We start from the raw sequence: 24,172 nt of genomic DNA, 5'->3' as shown, positions 1-24,172 counted from the left end.
GCCGCATACATCCCAGTAGAGAAGTTCATTTTGCTGACAAAAACAACGAAATGAAGGACTCCCAAGTCGAGCACACGAAAGCACGTGCAGTGTGCACAAGCGAAACAAACACGTCTTACCGCGTGGAGCTCCAGACTGGGAATCTCTCAGTGTAGTGAGCGACATTTTAGGAACGGGGGGGGGGGGGGGGGGGGGGGGGGGGGGTACCTTATATAGAGGGGCACAGTCTAGATCCACCTGCACACGCGCCTGAATATATATTTATATGATAATAAACGAGTTTCCAGTTATTATCAAATTTATGTCCCGAGTGAAATAATTTTTAGCTGTCACGAGCTTTAGCGAGTGACAAGTGAAAATTATTTCATGAGGGACATAAATTTGATAATAACTGGCAGCGAGTTTGTTATTCTCTTTATTACCTGAGCTATTTTTTCTCTAAAAGCCTTTATTTTCGACACACATGCATGTACGTGTATAGATATAAACTATAAACGATGTAAACCACTTTACGCCTGTTTCGAGTATTGCTGTAACTTTGTTATTTAATCACGTTCATAGACGATTTTCAAAAACAAAAGTTCTCTTTATTTTGATACAAAATCTATAATGAATTGCATTAAAATGACATTTTGTTATAAAATTTAACACTAAAAACAGACAACCGTAAACAGCAAACTCTTTAAACTACATAACGTCATTGTGTGTGATTTGCCAAATCATGATGACGTCATATTTAGTACCGACAATGTCATTGGTTTGTAGGCGTCAAATCATCCAATAGTATTGTTCGTTAGACCAATTCATGATAATTTCTCAATGATTTTTATTTTCCCCGTTATGAGTGCCTGCTGGGGTAATAAATATATAGTTATACCGTAGCATACCGTATTTAGACGCTCAAAACGACGAGTCGCTAATCGTTCTTTTAAAACAGCAATATCGCCTATATTTATTTAGTGTTTTGACAGCAGTAACGTGTTTTTATTTTATATACTTTAATACACATATACCATACGTCATGCAAATAAAATACAGCTTTAACAAACAAACAGAAATTCTACTGATTTGGTAAAAGAAAAAAGTAATTAATATGTTAATTTTAATCACAAAAGGGCCTATTCTCTAATAGGCCCTTTTATTATTAAAATTTACGAAAGTGGAATTTTTAATTTCCACGCACTTTTTTCTTTCTTTTTTGTTTTTGTTTTGCTGTGGACATTATATATATTCGATGGGTTTTTAATTGCAGAGATTATATCAGTAGGTATCATTGCTACACAGTTAGGAATGTACTTGGAACAGATTATGATAATACAATTTAACACAACACACACACACACACACACACACACACACACACACACACACACACACACACACGCACACACATACCCTCTAAGATTGTCAGAATTACCAAATGTTTGACCATAGTAAATCAATGTGCTCTAGTGGTGTCGTTAAACAAAACAATCTTTAACTTTATACATAAATAATGAATGAAAAAGCAGTATATGACATTAACACTCAAAACGCAGGTCAGTTTTGTGATAAAATGCATTAAAATCTCATCGAGCCCAGTTATTGCATCGAGGTACTTGGGCTAACTAGGCCTATATTAGGGCCTATATAATTATCCCGTCGGTGGGCCTGTTGGGCTATTTTTCGTTCCAGCCAATGCATCACGACTGGTATATCAAAGGCCGTGGTATGTGCTCTCCTGTCTGTGGGATGGTGCATATAAAAGATCCCTTGCTACTAATGGAAAAATTAAGACGGTTTCCTATCTAAAACTATATATCAAATTACCAAATGTTTGACAACCAGTTGCCGATGATTAATAAATCAATATGCTCTAGTGGTGTCGTTAAACAAAACAAACTTTATATTATATAATTAAATTTGTTGATAGCGTTGCATAAAGTATGTGTGTGGGGGGGGAGGGTTGTGTGTGTGTGTGTGTGTTACAATGTGTGTCGTGTGTGTGTATGTATGTGTTTGTGTGTGTGTATGCGTGTATGTGTTTGTGTATGTATGTGTTTGTGTGTGTGTGTGCGTGTGTGTGTATGTGTGTGTTTGTGTATGCGTGTGTGTTTGTGTATATGTGTGCGTGCGTGCGTGTGTGTGTGTGTCAGTCAGTCAGAATTACATGTTTAATTCGGTTATAAAAACTGGTACAGGCTGTGTACACAGAATTATTTGCATATTTGTGTTTGTATGAATAACATTTAACTACAAAGTTATATGATAATATAAAACGAGGCCTAATTAATCCCTATTCATAGTTGTTTCCATGTTTAGTGTGTTGACACCGTTTTATAACGGTTAATTAAATGTTGCTCGGTGGCTTTCAGTTTCATTTCAACTTGAAATATATGTTTGGGCATATAGGCTACATGTATTTATTGACAGAAAAAAAAAAACGAAAAAAGAAGGCATTTACATACATATATAAATAACAGAAAGTATATGATATAATTAACGTTGACGTATTTTACAGATGTCAAAACATTGCGGAACGTGACTAACACGTAAAACACTGAATGCCGAAAAGCGCCAAGTACATTTGTTTTACACACAATTGTTTACGCTTCGCACCTCTACTTTCTCTAATCTGGCCACCCAGCCACATTTCTGGTCCCTACGCGAGATTCCTTGGATCTAATTAAAGGGCTTATTCTGAGTTTTCCTCCACTGTAACATGTTTACAACTCAAATATTTACTGGTTTACAATATCAGTACCTGTATGAATAAGCTTACGGTGTTTGTTGTTGGCCTAACTTTTGAAGTAGCTCAAACTGAATTTGAACGACAATAATCACGAAGTAAAATGAACAGTGACTGCTACAAACATTAGTTCACGATCTTAACACATTGGATATACGAATACGAATAATTTATTTGGATTGCGATCATTTCGCAGCGTGTTCAGCATATAAATACATTACAATATGCATTTACATAAATACACTACTTAATTAACATTAATGTTAAACGTTAATATAATATGTCCGAAAAGATAAAATGTTAAATAGAGAATACTACAATGAGCGGCCGTTAGATACCGGCTTCGGTGGCTCAGTGGTTAAGCCATCTGACTACAGGCTGGTAGGTACAGGGTTCGCAGCCCGATATCGGCTCCCATCCAGAGCGAGTTCTTAAGGGCTCAATGGGTAGGTGTGAGGCCACTACACACCCTCTTCTCTCTCACTAACCACTAACCAACTAATAACTAACCCACCGTCCTGAACAGACAGCCCAGATAGCCGAGGTGTGTGCCCAGGACAGCGTGCTTGGACCTTAATTGGATATGAGCATGAAAATAAGTTGAAATGAAAGATACCGTTTATCTTAATTACAATGAGTTGTTTAAAACGTATCCAACGAGCGAAAGCGAATTGGATACGTTTTTAAACAACGAGTTGTAAGATAAATGGTATCTAACGGCTGCTCAAGTAGTATTCTACTTCTTACATATCTTGAGAAAAGAGTTTTAAAATAAATTTAAACGCCTAAAACTATGTACGACCCTAGCGTCTACAATTAACTTGTGCGTCACAGACAATTCAATTTCAGTTTAACTTATACGTCACATCTAGTGATCGATTTCTACCGTGCTTTTCCATTGTATGGTATGGCATTGGTGACCTGGTTATCACAAGTATATTTGTCATCATATATCAGGCATATTTGTCATCTAACGAAAAATGGTATCAAACGGACGCGAATGTTGTATTCTATTTCTTACATATCCAGAAAGAAAAAAAGTTTGAAAATAAATTGTGCGTCACAGACAAGTTAATTTCAAGTTATCTTGTACGTCACGGAATGATCGATTCGACCGTTCCTTTTTTTCCCCATTGGATTGTATGCATTGGTGACCTAGACCTGGAGGGCCTCCAAGTTGGATAACTTGTGCCCAATCCTGTGTGTGTGTATGTGGTATTACATAATGCGAATATATCTGTATTCTTATTGGTCGAAAATCAGTCACATGACCTTCCGTAAATAATGATATTGCCCTCAGTGGGTCTCACAGTTCCGATCAAAAGTGATATTGCCCTGGGAGATTTAACCAATACAAACAAAGAAGAGAACAAATTATATCCAATTAATGGGTAGGTATCGTAATGCAACGTCAACAGTTAATTTTAATGTAAACAACCACAAACTTATGAAAAAAAGCTTTGCTGTCATTCCACAAAAATATAACAACTTTATTTATATTGAGTTAATTCTGAAAATAAGGGACGAGACGTAGCCCAGTGGTTAAGCGCGCGGCGGTCTGAGATCAATCCCTGTCGGTGAGCCCATTGGGCTATTTCTCGTTCCAGCCAGTTCACCACGACTGGTATGTGGTATGTACTACCCTGTCTGTGGGATGGTGCATATAACAGATCCCTTGCTGCTAATCGAAAAGAGTAGCCCATGAAGTGGCAACAGCGGGTTTCCTCTCTCAATATCTGTGTGGACCATAACCCATCTGACGCCATATAACCGTAAATAAAATGTGTTGAGTGCGTCGTTAAATAAAACATTTCCTTCCTTCTTCCCTGGATTTTACAAATTTAGGTTACAAATAAAGAATGCATTTGAAGGTAATCAGTAACTGTTTAGTATAAATGTTGTTGTTGTTTTTGTTGTGTTTTTTTCTTTTTTTTCTTTTTTTTTTGGTTATTAATTATTTTGACACTCTTGCTGGTCATAGTGTCTCCAATTTATTTTTTGTCTTAAAAGTAGACTAAACTCCAACAAGAGCCTTACGTGTTGGAAAGATGCATACCCGGACCACCGACACACACTGACACTTTAACAAATGAAAAACGCGTAATTTTAGAATTAATAAAAAAACGTGATTATTCCTGCTAACTGGGGGCAGCCATTTTGTTTCGTTTTTGTGACGTCCGGTGGTATAGCTTGGGGCGAAGTGACGTCAGCTCAGGTCCAACTTGTATAGTATGCACAACGTAAACAAATGATCTAATTTACGACAAGGCGCTTCGCTTTCATCAACCTGACTTGTAAAACAACATAAATGACTTGATAGTTTAATAAACTATTTAACTAAATATATTTCAATTTGCATCAATATAACGAAATGGAGTTATAGTATTTTTTTCTTTTAAATAATACGAAGAAAAAATGCATATTATTAGGCCTATTGGTAGGATACGTTCGAGCAAAAACGACCACTCACGATACTTAAGTGATAATTTTCTTTTTTCTGGGACTACGTAATTGGTCAGTTTTGTGATTTTAGATGGGAAAGTCTACTTAATCAAGGGTTTTACAGAATTACTTGCAGTAATAAAGCTGGTAAAGTCCATTACGATTTGAAGTTATTACACAATACCCTGTGATCTTAATAAAAGAGGCACGTCTTTTTAGTGTGTCTAGACACAGTGTCTAGGGACCGTCGAAATATACACCTGCCAATTAAGAACCACAGGTACAGGCCACGGAAAGAAAAGACAAATTAAGCAAAACACTCCGACTATTATTTCAGTACGCGGGTTAATTTATATACAAAATATAATACAGTTATTTCAACACTTTGACAATGGTGGTTTATTTTGTATTGAAAAATAAACCACATATACACGTTGCTGTGTTACTGGGATAGATATTATTACAGAATATTGCGATGCATTCGCAAAAATCAGGTATGTTTTGTTTCTCGAGTTCGAAGACTAATTCCTGACGTGACACGTTAGGTATTACGTAACCACCAGCTCGCCAGAGGGCGTATTCACTGGGATTTTACAAAATGGCTGCGCCTGTTATATATAATAGCCGTCACATTTAACCGTTTTATTAATTAACTATACGAGTATACTTGTTGATATTAAGCAATAATGTGAATTATGTATCGTTGAATAGGCACACCAGTCCAAAATCCTTGCTTTAGCATTTCTTTAAACTGTTTATTTCCCCATTCCTCTGCTGTCTTAATTATAAACGTATAAAGGGTTTAGCATTAATAAACATATTTTAACTTCATCTTGGATGGCAATCCTTTTTGTATGGTTATTTTTAATGATTACGCCATTTAAACATATGTTTCTTAATTCATAAAATATGTTACAATGTTGTAAAAAGTGCAGTTTTCTCTCAGTCATGTTTGGATAAGAGGAAGGAAATGTTTTATTTAACGACGCACTCCACACATTTTATTTACGGTTATATGGCGTCAGACATATGGTTAAGAACCACACAGCTATTGAGAGAGGAAACCCGATGTTACCACTTCATGGGCTACTCTTTTCGATTAGCAGCAAATGATGTTTCAGAGAAGGCAACACTAACAGCTGTCCGGGTCAGTACGGGTGACAACAGTGAACTGTTTCAGAGAAGGCAGCACTAACGGCCGTCTGGATCAGTACGGGTGACAGCAGTGAACTGTTTCAGAGAAGGCAGCACTAACGGCCGTCTGGATGAGTACGGGTGACAGCAGTGAACTGTTTCAGAGAAGGCAGCACTAACGGCCGTCTGGATGAGTACGGGTGACAGCAGTGAACTGTTTCAGAGAAGGCAGCACTAACGGCCGTCTGGATCAGTACGGGTGACAGCAGTGAACTGTTTCAGAGAAGGCAGCACTAACGGCCGTCTGGATGAGTACGGGTGACAGCAGTGAACTGTTTCAGAGAAGGCAGCACTAACGGCCGTCTGGATGAGTACTGGTGACAGCAGTGAACTGTTTCAGAGAAGGCAGCACTAACGGCCGTCTGGATGAGTACGGGTGACAGCAGTGAACTGTTTCAGAGAAGGCAGCACTAACGGCCGTCTGGATGAGTACGGGTGACAGCAGTGAACTGTTTCAGAGAAGGCAGCACTAACGGCCGTCTGGATGAGTACGGGTGACAGCAGTGAACTGTTTCAGAGAAGGCAGCACTAACAGCCGTCTGGATCAGTACGGATGACAACAGTGAACTGTTTCAGAGAAGGCAGTCTGGATCAGTACGGGTGACAACAGTGAACTGTTTCAGAGAAGGCAGCACTAACAGCTGTCTGGATCAGTACGGGTGACAACAGTGAACTGTTTCAGAGAAGGCAGTCTGGATGAGTACGGATGACAACAGTGAACTGTTTTAGAGAAGGAAGCACTAACAGCTGTCTGGATGAGTACGGGTGACAACAGTAAACTGTTTCAGAGAAGGCAGTCTGGATGAGTACGGGTGACAACAGTGAACTGTTTTAGAGAAGGCAGCACTAACGGCTGCCTGGATGAGTACAAGTGACAACAGTGAACTGTTTTAGAGAAGGCAGCACTAACGGCTGTCTGGATTAGTACGGATGACAACAGTGAACTGTTTTAGAGAAGGCAGCACTAACGGCTGTCTGGACGAGTACGGGTGACAACAGTGAACTGTTTCAGAGAAAGCAGCACTAACGTCTTTCTTGATCAGTACGGGCGACAACAGTGAACTGTTTTAGAGAAGGCAGCACTAACAGCTGTCTGGATCAGTACGGGTGACAACAGTGAACCGTTTCAGAGAAGGCAGCACTAACAGCTGTCTGGATCAGTACGGGTTACAACAGTGAACTGTTTCAGAGAAGGTAGAACTGACAGTTCTCTGGATCAGGACGGGTGATAACAGTTTCCCTTTCTTCAATTCACATTTGTCCCAACTCGAAACTAAATACCAATAACGTTTATTTTATTTTCGTCTGGAATGTCAGAGAATCAATAAACTTTGGGTTTGTGTACTCAGGTCACGTTTGTGTCAGGACTAGATGATGCACAGGCAAGAGACGTAATTACATACATCTACTTTTACACAACTAGTAATGTGTAGGTTGCAGTTAGACGTCCCTGGCGCATATTCACTTCATAAACATCTTCGATTTCCGATCATGAACGAATTATCATTAAGATTTATTATTACTAAAACGTGTGGCTCTCTCCCCTATTTGAGATTTTAAAAATAAGAAAGAAAAGAGATCGCATGTCATAGTACCACGTTTCATAATAATCAGACGAGTATGCATGGTTATGTTGTACACATGTATTAACCCTAGCTGGACATGTTTTGGTTAACGATACAAACAGAGCACATTGATTTATTCATCATTTGTTATTGGATGTCATACATTTGTCATTAAACATAGTCTTAGAAAAGAAATCCGTACATATTTTCCATTAGCAGTGTTCAAAATAAGCACTTGTCCGTTTGTCCTGACAACTGAAAATCTGTTTGGACAAGCAAAATATACCTCAATGGTTGTCCAGTGGAGAAGTGGAAATGTTCAATGCAGTTTCATTATAAGCAATCAAAAACATCATCCTTACACTTGAATAAAACAAACCACGTATTTGCGCAAGTGAAAATAGTGGCAGACAAGTAGATTTCTAAATGATTTCTATAAGGATCCGTGTAAGATGTACTTGTAACGCTATATGGATCAGTCATTGTAGGTAGTTTTCAAACAACTGTAAGATGTACTTGTAACGCTATATGGATCAGTCATTGTAGGTAGTTTTCAAACAACTGTAAGATGTACTTGTAATGCTATATGGATCCGTTATTGTAGGTAGGTTTCAAATAACTGTAAGATGTACCTGTAACGCTATATGGATCCGTCATTGTAGGTAGTTTTTAAATAACTAAGATGTACGATGTAACGCTATATGGATCAGTCATTGTAGGTAGTTTTCAAACAACTGTAAGATGTACTTGTAATGCTATATGGATCCGTTATTGTAGGTAGGTTTCAAATAACTGTAAGATGTACCTGTAACGCTATATGGATCCATCATTGTAGGTAGTTTTCAAATAACTAAGATGTACGATGTAACGCTATATGGATCAGTCATTGAAGGTAGTTTTTACATTATAACTGTAAGATGTACGATGTAACGCTATATGTATCTATCATTGTAGGCAGTTTTCAAATAACTGTAAGATGTACTTGTAACGTTATATGGATCCGTCATTGTAGGCAGTTTTCAAATAATTGTAAGATATACCTGTAACGCTATATGGACCCGTCATTGTAGGCAGTTTTCAAATAACTGTAAGATGTACCTGTAACGCTATATGGATCCGTCATTGTACGCAGTTTTCAAATAACTGTAAGATGTACCTGTAACGCAGACTTTCGTTTTTGAAAAACACAGGAGTGCTAAAAATCGCACTCCTCAAAATGCTTACGATGGGGGTGGAAATCACACTTCTCAAAATGCAGAGGAGGGGAAAATCGTAACCCTCAAAATAACCAGATTTGGAGGCAAGAGACCGAAAGGAATTGCACCCATGAACATGATTAAGTTTGAGGAGTAATGATTTCTAAATTAAATATCTTAAGAGTTAATGTTTTCAAAATAAATATCCTATTTTAACTAATATGATGGTTCTCAAAGATGAAGGAATGGGCCATTGCAGTCTTACACAAGAAAAAGAAACACCATGAACACAATATTTATTGATTTCTTATGTGTTATATGCATATCATGTTGCATTAAAATTATGAATCATGATAATCTGAATTGAAACTGATTTATTTATGCTTATTTTGTTTTATTTAAAACAAGTACAATAATTTTAGTCTTCATCGCAGAATATTATGATTTTTCCATGGACACAAACCTGTGAACTGAATGTGAACTGACATTGTAACAACTATGGTATTCTAACTGTAAAATGTCTAATAAAATTCTTACAAAAAGTAATGTCAGTAGGCCTATTTGTAAATCATTTAAACTAAAAAGAAATTAAAAGTGTAACAACCACATAACATAGGGTTATCACATTTATCATATCATAATACACATGTTATGTACCTGCAAATTCTCTATTTTAAAAAAATAATGTCATAACAGAGAAAATGTCAACATCTATTGTTTTTTACCCAAATATGTCTTACTGCAATATTTATAATATATTTTTTTTTACAAGCTGGATTAACTTTTATTATCGGTGTACTGTAGTTAACACGTCATTTATTATACTACTAACTCGAATCATAGCAACCCATAACACACCCCCCCCCCCCCAAAAAAAAACAACCCAAAACAAAAACAACAACAAAAAAAACCTCAAACAAAACAACCCTAATGTAAGCCGATCACATGTACTAGAAATCTGACTCTACCAAAGTATTTAAATCACGTGGCAGTATCGTGAAAGAGAAAGTAGAAATGTGCGAATATGTCGCATTGCTATTAAAGTGCTGCTCCAGATGTATGGTGTATTGGGCTATATCAATCAACATATTATTTAATATGATTAGAAAATTAAAAAAAAAAAAATGTAAAAAAATTATATACGGTATATTTTCCATTTAAAAATATTAACCTGAAAAACAGAACCAGCTGAATTCGTTTCGGGAATTTCTTTAAGATTTGATCCGTGACGTCACGAAGGGAACTCCTTTCGATAGTCAGCGCCATTGTTCATTGCTTCTTTTGTGTTTATTATGGTTAAACGGCGTGTTGTTGGCGGCTGTAGCAATACAAAAGCCGATAAATTTAGTCTTCACGCATTTCCTAGTAATGTTGCTGTGAGAAAGCTGTGTGTGAATTTGATTAAAACAACGTGGAAATACTGGACAGGAAGAAAATGCCGGAGACCGTTGCGACAGCAGATACTTTAGTTTCGATTCGTCCGAACTGGCTTGTCGGCTTAAGCGAGATATGGGAATACCATGTGTTATGGCTTTTAAAAAAAGATGCCGTACCAACAATTTTTCTGCGACAAAAAACAAATGACAACAAGCCGACGCCATCCACACCGAAACGACCTTGGTGTGCATATGGTCAATGTCCCAAATTGCGTTACGCTTTCAACTCCGGTCAGTTTGTTTTCTCATGCACGGTTCGTGCAATCATTGAGATCCGATTTGTTGTCGTTTGCATCTCGTTCATTTGTGAGTGTCACGGGGATTCTATAATACCCGTATCTGAATAAAACACGATTATCAAAATATCTCTCCTAACTGTATATCTATTAGATCTCTCTGTAACAGGCTATTAAACCCTAGTATGGCTCGTCTCTAGGTATGATCAGAGATACGATCTTATACAAGGTATATATTATTATAGCACGTTTAGCTCACTAGAAACACAACAAAACACAATACACTTTGGAATCTGTATTAACCTACGCTGACAAATGTACAGCCGTAGTAGTTAATTAATAACAACAATAATAACAACCCAGAACTGATCACTTAATTAGTTAATCTCTAGGTGTTTAGTTACACAATATGCGAATCACTTCACCGTGACACAACACCCACACGTGTGATAATTGAGAAACGCTTCCAGGAGAAGTTAATTAATAAAGGAATTACACCACCATTCCTAACTGGTTAATTTTTAATTAACCCTTACTACTCGTTCAGTAACGTGTGATAATTTAGAAACGCTTCCAGGGGAACTTAATTAATAAAGGAATTACAGCTCTATTCCTAACGGGTTAATTTTTAATTAACCCTAACTACTCCTTCAGTAACCTTGTAACACAGAATTAATACTGGTACCTATCACAATAAAGACAATAACCTACAGTTTACCTAGGTCTTCTAGGATGACTGGCTAAGCTTTATATTACCAAATACTCGTATAATGTTAGAACAAAAAGTCTACGATTTACTTCGTCAGATGACCGAAGACACTGTCTAAAGAATATTGGTATAATACAGTATTAAAATATTTAAAGTCACATCAATCACATCAAGGTTATACACAGAGCAGAAATAAAATATTTACCAGTCCAAACGGACACGTTCCCCCGGGATACCTTCCTTTTTGGTTCTCCTCGATATTTCTAAAAACTAGCTATTTATTATAAAAATCAGAATTCGCCTGGGGGTACAAGGCGGTACCTCCCCCTATCATCTGATATTTCCACCGTGACCAAGCGGTATTATTTCTCTCTGATCGTCAGACTTACTGACGCCATCGTCGCCAAATCACGGTCGTCGAAACCGCACTCGCAGAGGTATTACGTAACTACTCGCCACATGGCCTCCACGGCTGGACTAAGTGCATATTGGAATGCCCGATCGCGCGAAGTATTACGTAACAAGTTGCCCACCTGGGCTACGTGCAATGAAACTGCACACGGCCCTCTAACACAATTAAAATCGCCACAGGCGAAAACAAATTAAGAGCATGTACCGTCACAGTGAGATTGTTCTTTACAGTTCAAGACCATTAAAACAATAAAGTACAGACAAGTAAGTATCTATAGCCTAGTCCGTCCCATCCTACAAAAATGTAGGGTTTTTTTTGTAAAAAGAAAAAAAAAAAAGAAAAAAAAGCTAATTTTGTATGCATCTTAGAAAACAATCGGCTCAGAAATAAATGACTTGTAAATTCCATAGTATGAAAAAAGGCGTAAAACAGACTATAAATACATTCAATTAATTTTACTATACCTTCCCACAAAGAAAACCTTTTTTCATATTATGGAATGTACTATAAGTTAGTTATTTCTGAGCAGACTGTTTTCACAACTGCACACACACAAATAGTATTGTTTTGTTATTTCCAAAAGACTTTTACTTTTTTTTTTACGTCAAACTAAACTGAAATTATTCACACAAAAAAACATCTTCATGGATGGATGGGACGGACTAAAAGTCGTTTTTGTTTATTTCTTAAAATTACCGATATCGGGTCCACTTGACTCGTAGAATTCAAGAGTTATTTATCGTCTTTTCTACTACATCACAAATATTAGAACATACAGTGTAGCAAAATAATTCGCACGAAAAACTAAAGAACAAAACAAGAATAAAAGTTGTAAATTAGTGGTAAGCGGTCTCCACGACCATTTTCATCGTCATCTGTCATCGTCATCTGTCAGGCCGGTGGTTCGTCGGAAGATGTTCCAGGTTCAAACTGATAAGGCATTATTTGTTGTGTTGCACAAATATTAGTCCAGTCGTCATTACTACACTATTCATCATCGAAAGAAGAATCGCATCATCAAGCTTGGCAGTCGCTGTCGGTCCCACTTTCGCTTGCGCTGGAAGTCATCTCGTGGTAGGTTTCTGTGAAGCGCGTTCCCTTCGTGACGTCACGGCTATTTACAGGCAAATGTTTTTACCCGAGAATTTTACTCGGTCGTGCTTTACTAAATTAGTTTTTTGTTGGTGTACGCGTTTACTGTGATATCAACATGTAAACATTATACACATCATAGAATTACTAGACTACGCACCTATTGTTTTTTCTGTACGTAATCAAAACGACAGTGTAAAATAAATTTTGCGAACATTACATTACCTGCATTGTACGAAATTAAACAAAACAAAACCGACGAGATCTTAATAACAAGTGAACTCTTAGCTGAAATGGCTCAGTGTAAAAATAACCAACAAATCGTGTCTCAATTTATAAAAAGTATTCTAAGACGTCCATTGTGAACAGAATGGAATGGTTTGTGGATTTGTGGATTGGATTCAATAAACAATTAAAATGGCAGTTAAAAAAAAAAATACAAGCATGATTTGTTCAGTTTAGGGGCGCGTTATTTTGCGCCCGTCAGATTGATATGGATCCGTCATTATAGGTAGCTTTTAAATAACTAAGATGTACACTGTAACGCTGTATGGATCCGTCATTGAAGGTAGTTTTCAAATAACTGTGAGATGTACTTGTAACGCTATATGGATCCTTCATTGTAGGTAGTTTTTACATTATAACTGTAATATGTACTTGCAACGCTATATGGAAGTTTGTTCTAATAATGGAAGTTTGTTCTAAGGACGTATATTATTAACCCTAATTATATCAGACATTATTATAAACGCCCAACCTTCTTGTCTTGTTTGTCCGACAATTCTGGATTTGGTGTTATCAGGTTTTCGTACGGCTGTTAACTGTAAATCAATGTTTATTACTAATAAACCTAGCTAGCGTACCAGACACGTTACAAACACGAGGGACAAAAATATACATTTTATTGAGATCAATAATATATCGCTATATTTCTTCCTTTTTTGGCAATTCACATTAACAAAGGCGCTTTTTAATCTCTCTTTTAGATGCTTGCCAGTCTATAGCGTTCTAAGTAACATATGGCCATTTTAAAATATTTGTATTTTGATTAATAACCAGCGAAGCAAAATTTCTGCAGCGTTCCAACCATTATATGACGTATGCACTCACCCAAACCTAACGCAGAACTGAATACACGAACAACAGGCCATAAAAGGCGGGCACAAATGACAATCGTACTTCAGCCTGTACCTATTGTTTTGAATATGTTCCAAGAATCAAGGTGACAGGTGATATTAATAACCATTAAGAGATACCTTTTGTTACGTGTGTAAGCTGGTATGTCATCTTTTTTTTACTAGCCGATATTTAATCTTGTCCTTTCGTTGCAACTTGCATGACGTATCATATACTTTTCACAAGAGGTCTTAGCAGATGTGCCACTTCGTTACGAGAGTGAAGTTTCATGCACGTGGTCTTCACATGAGCTGGCGCGTGTGCTGGAGTGGGTTCGAGGTCGAAACACCTTCCTGATCATGCGAATTTTCTTCTCTTTTTAAAATATATTTTCCAGAGGACCATGACTCGATCCCCCCTCCCATTTGAAAACTTCGCTCGCCAGTCCAAACTCCACAAAGTCTCGCACACGCGCCTGAAATAGTTCTATTATCCTGCGAATCACTTGGTACCCGACAATTCAGGCCCGTCTTCTTGTGACCAGATATCTTCAGTGAGCTTGCAGCGATCAGAGTGTCTCTTGTACTGAGATTCCGACGAGAAACACCGTCCACACCGGGCACACAGCCTCTCCCTCTTGTCGTCGTGGTCCCCGTGTCGTGCCTTCACGTGTCTGTTGAGACTCTGTTTGAACGTCGTCTTAAACTCGCACTGGTCACAGTGGAAACTCGGGTCGTAGTGGATCCGTTCGTGTTCCTTAACGTGGTGCCTGGCGTAAAATATCTTACTACAGATGGAGCAGGTAAAGGACCGGACGTGAGTCTTTTCGTGGCGCCTGAGGTAGTCCGTACATGGGAATTCCTTCTTACACGTCTTGCACTCGTAGCGTTCTGTCCCGTGCATTGCTGCATGGATTCGCCTACCCTGGGCTGTCCTCGGAGCTATACCACAGATTTTACACTTGGGGTATTTCCCCGTATGTGTTCGTGTGTGTTCAAACAGCTGACTTCTAGCACTAAATCCACTACCACAAGTCTCGCATATAAAGGGATACTTCCCAGAATGCCTTCTCTGGTGCAGACGCAAACCCATTTTGGACTGAAACGTCTTACGACAGTTGTTATAGTTGCACACAAACTCTGTCGATTTGTTGTCGGGATTCTTCACCAAGCGTTTTTCTTCCATTAAAATAACGTCATCATCTGAGGAGTCTACAAAATCGTCTGCGTCACAGTGGAACTCTTCAGTATTGTCCGTGTCCCAGTCCAAATCGTCATCTCCGGTCCCATCACCAAATAAGGCATTAGTCTCGTTAATACCAGCCATAACTGGCCGAGCCTCGTTCTCCAGCTTCACGTTTTCGCTTAACGAGATGTCCTCTCCACTCACAAAACTGTTGGGTTCGTCTTTCACGATGTAGGGCATAAACTCCCGTTTTGCCTCTCTGATGATCGAGACTTTTGAGCCTTCAATAACGACCTGGGGACCACTGGACAGCGGGCTCCCGATACAGTGGTCCAGCTGGTAGTCATTCGAGGACGGGGCTTCAGATATCGGGTCTGAGAGTATGGGGTCATCAAAACCAGGTCCACCATGATCGAAACTTGGAATATCATCCAACGACGGGATCAGGAGGGTTAGCTTCGTTTCATGGTCAACAGGTTCCTCTGAAAAACAAAACAAAAACCCCCATAGATATGAGATGAATAATTTAGCCACAGTATGAAATAAATATCTGAAATCGGATTAAAAGCTGCATGCATTTGTTATGCATGTAACATTTGTGATTTGTATGTTCTGTAACATAATAGGTATGCATTTTGTACCGGCTCTATTTGGGCGTTTTGTACCGAGGGGGGGAGCGAGCATAATAAGCTATGACCCGTACATTCAGCAGCTAGTGGGAGTCTAGCATATGGGACATTTTGTCTAGATAATTAAAGAAGAAACCTTCTGTAACACTGGAACTTGTAGCAAAAGCAAAAGGGGAGAGTGTGTGTGTGTGTGTGTGTGTGTGTGTGTGAGTGTGTGTGCACGCGCGCACATAATGAGTGGTTACCCACCTTACAACCCTTCACATCTATCACCATATAACAAATATAATGCATTTAGAAACAATTACAGAATATAAATCATCGGCTCTTGGATGTCAAACAGTTGGTCATGCTGACAGGTAGTCTTCGGAGGAAAACTCCTCCACTTTTCCATTAGCAGTAAGATAGCTTTATAATGAGCGGCTTAGCTGAAACAGGTGGAGATAACTCTATTCCAGATGGCGCGACGATCGATAGGGTCCCAGAAACCTGGTTTGTCTCTGACTGGCTTTAGGTTATAAGCGACTAACTGAGTGACTTGAAATTACGTATCACTTTGTTTTAACAGTAAAGTAATATTTTAAATATCAGAATGTGTTTTGTTGCATTTTTCTTGATGTCTATCTAACTGGGAAAAGTACATAAAAAAAAAAATTGGGTGGCAAAGTTGAGTTTTTATGAGGCAAAGTGTACCCATGCACACGTTTTTATACAGTGTCAACACGAACGCATTGAGTATTGTACAAAATATATTATTATTACCTTTACTGTTAATGTCTATTCCACCATATCTAAGTATATAAAATACTAGACCGCCCTGTGTAGGAACGTCCTGTATAGAGCCGTCATCACTATATATATATACACACCCACACGTTATACCATGGACGTCCCAAACTGCGTTCACCTAACAACAAAAACACGAATACGATATTTACGGAAATATTATTCTACATTTTTCAGCTACGATACGTGAAACAAAATAGATTTTAATCATTTAACGTAAAAAAAGCAACAATTTGGATGTAAAATAAATCCATTCTAGTAAACAAAAGTGAAACACCCTACAATAAACAGAAAAAAGTGCGACGTTTCTGACTGCGTTCAGGCGCATGCGTTTGCAAAAAGTATCGTAATGCGCATGTGCAGTTCATTATTTTCCATTTTTAAGACAACTACATGAAAAAATATATGTTTCTTAATCATGCACAGTTGCCGAACATTTAATTTATTCAATTTTTTTTAAAGGAAAAATTCAATTTGTCAAGCGTTCTGGTCCGGTCCGCGTTTTACCAACACACATCGCTCACACTTGATGTCAATACTGATAGGCATTACGTCCATACCTGCGCATAGTTTGTAAAAAAATTTTTTTTTAATGAATTGATTCTAAATTAACAAGATTTATATACTCAAAATTATTTACAACTGTTATGAATGGATTATGAATACTATTAACTACAATAGAGGCACAAAAATGTATACTATAGACATGTTCAGAACCGTGCTGTGTAGAAACGTCCTGTACAGAGCCGTCATCACTATATATATTTTTTAATACTCGCACACGCACACGTTAAATATATATTCTATTTTTTTCAAGTATTATCCAAAATATACATATATTTTCTTTATATACAAAATATATATTTATTCCCTTTACTGTTAATGTGTTTTCCACCATATCTAAGTATATAAAATACTAGACCGCCCTGTGTAGGAACGATACAAAATATATATTTATTCCCTTTACTGTTAATGTGTTTTCCACCATATCTAAGTATATAAAATACTAGACCGCCCTGTGTAGGAACGATACAAAATATTTATTTATTCCCTTTACTGTTAATGTGTTTTCCACCATATCTAAGTATATAAAATACTAGACCGCCCTGTGTAGGAACGTCCTGTACAGAGCCGTCATCACTATATATACATTTTTAATACTATTATCCACAATATACATATATTTTCTTTATTGTTACTAATTCTCCCCCCCCCTCCCCCCCCCCCCTCCCCCCATATATCTCAGTACACGTATAGACAAACGTCAACTGGTAACGACTGGTAACCGTTCACTGCAGCGTATACTATAGACCGTCCTGTGCAGAACCGTGCTGTATAGGAACGTCCTGTACAGAGCCGATAAGGGTTTGGTCCCTTATGATCGTGGTATAACAAAGAATGACAAAGCAATGAAAAAATACAGCTATTGTCCGAGTTTGTTGGACCCTGACGAGTGACGCGCCACCTGTTTTATTATCTCCCCTGTTCTGAGCTAAGGCGCCCATTATGCACGTCCAGTCCTTAATATTTGAAAATTTAAGGCGTTTGATAAAGCACTCTCCTTATTAGCTCCTTATTAGTAAAAGTTAAAGGTTTTTTTTGTTCAACATCACTAGAGCACATTGATTTATTAGCTATTGGATGTCAAACATTTGATAATTCTGACCCGCTACATTTTTCCATTAAAAGCAAGGGATCTTTTATATGCACCATCCCATTGACAGGATAGCACATATCAGGGCCTTTGATATACCAGTCGTGGTGCACTGGCTTAGAACGAGAATGGGCCAACTGACGGGGTTCGATCCGAGAAAAAGGCTGGCAGACATTAACCAGCATTGAATTTAGGCGTTTTTTAAGGATTCAGTCAGAATCAGAAAACATGATTTAATATAGATATTCAATTCTAGGGCCAGCTGGCCTTAACAAAAACTTTCAGCTCAATATAATTAACGAGGCATTGTTAATGAAACATCCGGAAAACTATATGTGGTTCGGACAGACAGACGGACGGACGTAGACAAAACCTATACTATAGTCCCCTCCGGTTGAACCTGTATGGAACTAAAAAAAAAAAAAAAAAAAAAACAATTAATGTGCTCCTTTGGACGACACTATCCCACACAGTGTCGTAGCGAGGGGGGTGGCAGCCAAATGACCCAATCAAACATATTTTCCTCTTTTTTTTTTGTATTATATTTCATAAAATCATACATACATACATGTATAGTATGGATTGCCCCCCCACCCCCAATAGTGGGTTGACCTCCACTCAATCTAAAATCCCACAGACAGCACTTACCACGGTTTTTGATATATCAGTCGCGGGGAACCGATTGAAATGAGAAAACAAACTCTATCCAGTAAATTGTGTTTTGTTACAGGTAATTGATCCTCGTAGCCAAGAACATTTAATGGTATTTCTCTTTAAACCTTAATACACTGCTTGAAATAGTAATTCCATTGCTCATCCAGTCATGCAAAAATATTTCTGATGCAAAGACTTACAAGGACGATTCATCGATATCGATGCTCAAGAGCATTTGGTCCATTAGAGAGAGAGAGAGAGAGAGAGAGAGAGAGAGAGAGAGAGAGAGAGAGAGAGAGAGAGAGAGATTTAAAAGTGTTTGGTTTTGTTTACCGACACTACTAGAGCACATTGATTTATTAACCATCGGCTATTGGAAGGAAGGAAATGTTTTATTTAACGACACACTCAACACATTTTATTTATGGTTATATGGCGTCAGACATGGTTAAGGCCCACACAGATATTAAGAGAGGAAACCCGCTGTCGCCACTTCATGGGCTACTCTTTTTGATTAGCAGCAAGGGATCTTATATATGCACCATCCCACAGACAGGATAGCACATACCACAGCCTTTGATATATCAGTCGTGGAACGAGAAATAGCCCAATGGGCCCACCGATGGGGATCGTTCATAGACCAACCGCGCATCAAGTGAGCGCTATACCACTGAGCTACGTTCCGCCCCTCATCGGCTATTGGACGAGAGAGAGAGAGAGAGAGAGAGAGAGAGAGAGAGAGAGAGAGAGAGAGAGAGAGAGACACACACACACACACACACAGACACAAACAGAGAGACAGAGATCAATATTTATTCACAGTGCTCATCACACCCACTCGCAAATAATGTACATATGTAACACCACAGGGTAGGCGACGCACCCACCTTATAATTTCTAACTTCAGACCTGTCCCGATTTTATACTTGGCGGGACATATTTATATACAACAAAGCACACTGTATAATCAACCATGCGTGACATTTATTTTAATGTGAATTAATCCATTCCTTCTTTAAACCCCTCTAATTACGTCACTGAAAATATTTCCATATGCTTTAAATAATATTAACAAGTCTAACGATTACATTTTCTAATATAACAATGCTTATTTGAAGTTAAAGTTCGTTTCATATTTGTCAAGTGTAACGTCAGCTATTAAGATATCAAATATTGAGTTTTAATATTACAATCTTCCTTTTGTCATTTACAGGAATTCGATTAATACTACTGAAACAATTTTCAACTGTACGGACTTCACGAAAGGTCGGTCGCCTTCGAAAACCCATCCCACAGCTGCGGCAAGCTTTTGTTTAGCCGATTCTATATTTAGCGCACTGTCCGTGCTTGCATTTATTGTGTTTACAACACATTTTCACTGCGTCAGACGCGATTAAACCACATTTCACCAAGGCAAACGATGTATAATGTTCTAAGTACTTACCTTTAACTATTTTCATGTCCATTTTCGGTCAAAAAGGAAGAAATAAAGGTTTTGACGAATGCATAACTGAAAAAACGACATGACCTACATACTGAAAGCTGAAGTGCGCAGTTCAAAGCGTGCGTGATAACGACTGTTCGTGAAGAAATTCGCTGGTTCAAGAATTGACTGCAGTAATAGTTGGCACGTTGCCAGCGGTTTCTCCACTAATTTATTATAGGGAAATAGTTTGCGGTAATTTAAAGCGTTGTACAGGGAAATATTTAATAGATTGCTGACGTCATCTTGAACAGGGCTGTGAGATAACTGTCTTGGAATAAAAACAACTGTAGCGGATCTAAAAACAACAAAAGAAAAACAAAAAGAAACGAACAAACAAACAAAACTAAACATAAAAAAAACAAGGAAAAACACCACAATGTAAAATAAAGTTTTGGAACAAATGTTCAGTTTTATTTATTTATTTATTTATTTATTTATTTAATACATACATTTTTAACAAATTATTTCTATTCAGTAACCATCAGCGTGTATATACATATTTTTATTATCATTAATATAATTTTAAAAATATATATATATATGTATAAATAAGAATTAAACAACCAAGTCGAATATACTTTGCAGTGCACCAATATATACCATATTTATATTTAGGCTAATCACTTTGCTAAACTGGAAAATGAAATGGAAACTCCGAAATGAAATTACACACACACACACACACACACACACACACACACACACACACCCCCCCTCCCCCCCCCCCCCCCCCCCCCTCCCCAAAAAAATAAAAAATCAACAACAAACAAACTGTTACGGATTTGTGAGAGAGAAGTCGGTGTAATGTCTTTAATCCAACCACCCCTGCGTGTGCTGTAACCTCACCGTGGTGCAGGGGTGTAACATTCTCTTTGAGAATGGCCAATACAGCACAAATTGAAGTTTAGAGTAAAATTCGGTGTCCGTAAAATTCTGTGATATTTGTATTTGTATTTTTGCACAGTTCTTTACACTGTTTTTGTTTAAACCTTGAATTTTTATATTGATGTTGATCATCACTTTATTTATTTGCATTACCATGGTTTGACACCCAATAGCCGATATATTTTTCGTGCTGGGGTGTCGTTTGTTTAAACATTCATTCAGTCATTCCATTAATCCAACCCAAGAGTCACGATCAAAAACCTCTCTAATGCTCTCTCTCTCTCTCTCTCTCTCTATTCATCTTCTCTCCTCTCTCTCTCTCATCTCTGTCTGTCTCTGTGTCTCTATCTCTCTCTCTCCTCTCTCTCTATCTCTCGACTTCTTCTCTCTCCTCTCTCTCTCTCTCTCTCTCTCTCTCTCTCTCTCTCTCTCGCTCTCTCTCTCTCTCTTGCTCTGTCTCTCTCTCTCTCTCTCGCTCTCTCTCTCTCTCTCTCTCTCTCTCTCTCTCCTCTCTCTCTTTCTCGCTCTCTCTCTCTCTCTCTCTCTCGCTCTCTCTCTTGCTCTGTCTCTCTTGCTCTCTCTCTGTCTCTCTCTCCCCCTCTCTCCCTCTCTCTCTGGATGGGAGTCGGTACCTAAATGCAAACCCAGTACCTACCAGCAACATTTTTCTAACCATCATCAGTTATACACAAAATGTCATTCATTTCAACTTATTTTTGTGCTTATATCCAATTACGTTTCAAGCACGCTGTTCTGGACACACATCTGGGCTCTCTGGACTGTCTGTCCAGTATAGTGAGTTATTGATTAGTTGTTAGTGAGAAAGAGAAGTCGATATAGTTGTCTTACACCTACTGAGTCGTTAAAACTCGCTGGGGGTCGGAGCCGGTACCAGGCTGCGAACCCTGTACCTACCAGCTATATGTCCGATGGCTTAACCACACGAGCGAGGCCGGTAAAGACAAAAACCATCTGATATCTATTTATATAACAGTGACCCTAATCAAACAGACTTGTCTCCGGGTTGAGATCAATGCTTATAGCAGAAGAATGCTGCGTTGTGTTAGATTTTTCTGAAAGCACGAGTACAGAGGAGAATATAGGGAAAGTTTGAGTTTGGCGACAGTAAATGAGCCGAGCTCCCAAACGGAGCGAGATCTGTAGGGTGGTTTGAGGGCGTGTTTCAAGGAGCGAGATTTGTAGTGTGGTTTGGTGGCGTGTTTCAAGGAGCGAGATCTGTAGGGTGGTTTGAGGGCGTGTTTCAAGAAGCGAGATTTGTAGGGTGGTTGGAGGGCGTGTTTCAAGGAGCGAGATTTGTAGTGTAGTTTGGGGGCGTGTTTCAAGAAGCGAAATCTGTAGGGTGGTTTGGGGGCATATTTCAAGGAGCGAGATCTGTAGGGTGGTTTGAGGGCGTGTTTCAAGGAGCGAGATTTGTAGTGTGGTTTGGTGGCGTGTTTCAAGGAGCGAGATCTGTAGGGTGGTTTGAGTGCGTATTTCAAGGAGCGAGGTCTGTAGGGTGGTTTGGGGGCATCTTTCAAGGAGCGAGATCTGTAGGGTGGTTTGAGTGCGTGTTTCAAGGAGCAAGATCTGTAGGGTGGTTGGGGGCGTGTTTCAAGGAGCGAGATCTGTAGGGTGGTTTGAGTACGTGTTTCAAGGAGGGTGGTTGGGGCGTGTTTCAAGGAGTGAGATATGTAGGGTGGTTTGAGTGCGTGTTTCAAGGAGCGAGATCTGTAGGGTGGTTTGTGGACATGTTTCAAGGAGCGATATCTGTAGGGTGGTTTGGGGGGCATGTTTTAAGGAGCGAGATCTGTAGGGTGGCTTGGGGCATGTTTCAAGGAGCGAGATCTGTAGGGTGGTTTGGGGGCATGTTTCAAGGAGCGAGATCTGTAGGGTGGCTTGGGGCATGTTTCAAGGAGCGAGATCTGTAGGGTGGTTTGGGGGTATGTTTTAAGAAGCGAGATTTGTAGGGTAGTTTGGGGGCGTGTTTCAAGGAGCGAGATCTGTAGAGTGGTTTGGTGGCGTGTTTCAAGGAGCTAGGTCTGTAGGGTGGTTTGGGGACATGTTTCAAGGAGCTAAATCTGTAGGGTGGTTTGGTGGCATGTTTCATGGAGCGAAATCTGTAGGGTGGTTTGGGGACATGTTTCATGGAGTGAGATCTGTAGGGTGGTTTGGGGACATGTTTCATGGAGTGAGATCTGTAGGGTGGTTTGGGGACATGTTTCGTGGAGTGAGATCTGTAGTGTGGTTTGGGGGCATGTTTCAAGGAACATGTTGAACTAAAGAGGCCCAGAGACGCGTTTTCAAGGCAAGTTAGTACTCTATATTGCGGATGATGAATCTAAAGAGCAAAAAGTCATTAAAAATGACACTACAAACGGACGAGTTAGGGAAGGGGGGGGGGGGGGGGTCCACTGGACCCCTGTCAGAAGTATTAACTTTGTATTTTTCACTCTGCCTCAGTGATATATTTCTTTAAGTTATTTTTACTAGTCAGTGGTACAACATCATTCACCAAATTCAGTAACAAGCTGTATCCGAGTGTGTATGTGTGTGTGTGTGGGGGGGGGGGGGGGTGTGTGTGGGGGGGGGGGGGGGGGGGGTGGGCGGGGCCAAGTCACATTTGTATCTTTATTTATATACAGTAGGACAAAAAAAACCGTACATTTTCCCTAAGGGCTTGATTTACATATATATATATATTTCAACGAAATTTGCGTCTTTGCGAAACAAAGTTGATGAAAAAATGAAATGAACAAATATACTGTGT

At 38.8% G+C, this 24,172-nt stretch overlaps 1 protein-coding gene across 1 annotated transcript; it reads right to left on the bottom strand.

Moving 5' to 3' along the window:
• Window positions 1–13,896: 13,896 nt before the first annotated feature.
• Window positions 13,897–20,602, bottom strand: LOC121372448 (zinc finger protein 25-like). Its single transcript, XM_041498753.1, has 2 exons — window positions 20,479–20,602; window positions 13,897–15,793 (listed from the first exon to the last, which is right to left on the bottom strand). Exons 1-2 carry the CDS (start codon window positions 20,498–20,500, stop codon window positions 14,628–14,630), a joined length of 1,188 nt encoding a protein of 395 aa, XP_041354687.1. The 5' UTR covers window positions 20,501–20,602; the 3' UTR covers window positions 13,897–14,627.
• Window positions 20,603–24,172: the final 3,570 nt, after the last annotated feature.

The sequence above is a fragment of the Gigantopelta aegis genome, chromosome 4 (assembly GCF_016097555.1).
Source record: "Gigantopelta aegis isolate Gae_Host chromosome 4, Gae_host_genome, whole genome shotgun sequence".
NCBI lineage: Eukaryota > Metazoa > Mollusca > Gastropoda > Neomphalida > Peltospiridae > Gigantopelta > Gigantopelta aegis.
The sequence above is the reverse complement of the archived record's forward strand: the minus strand, read 5'-3'. Positions and strand labels throughout refer to the sequence as shown.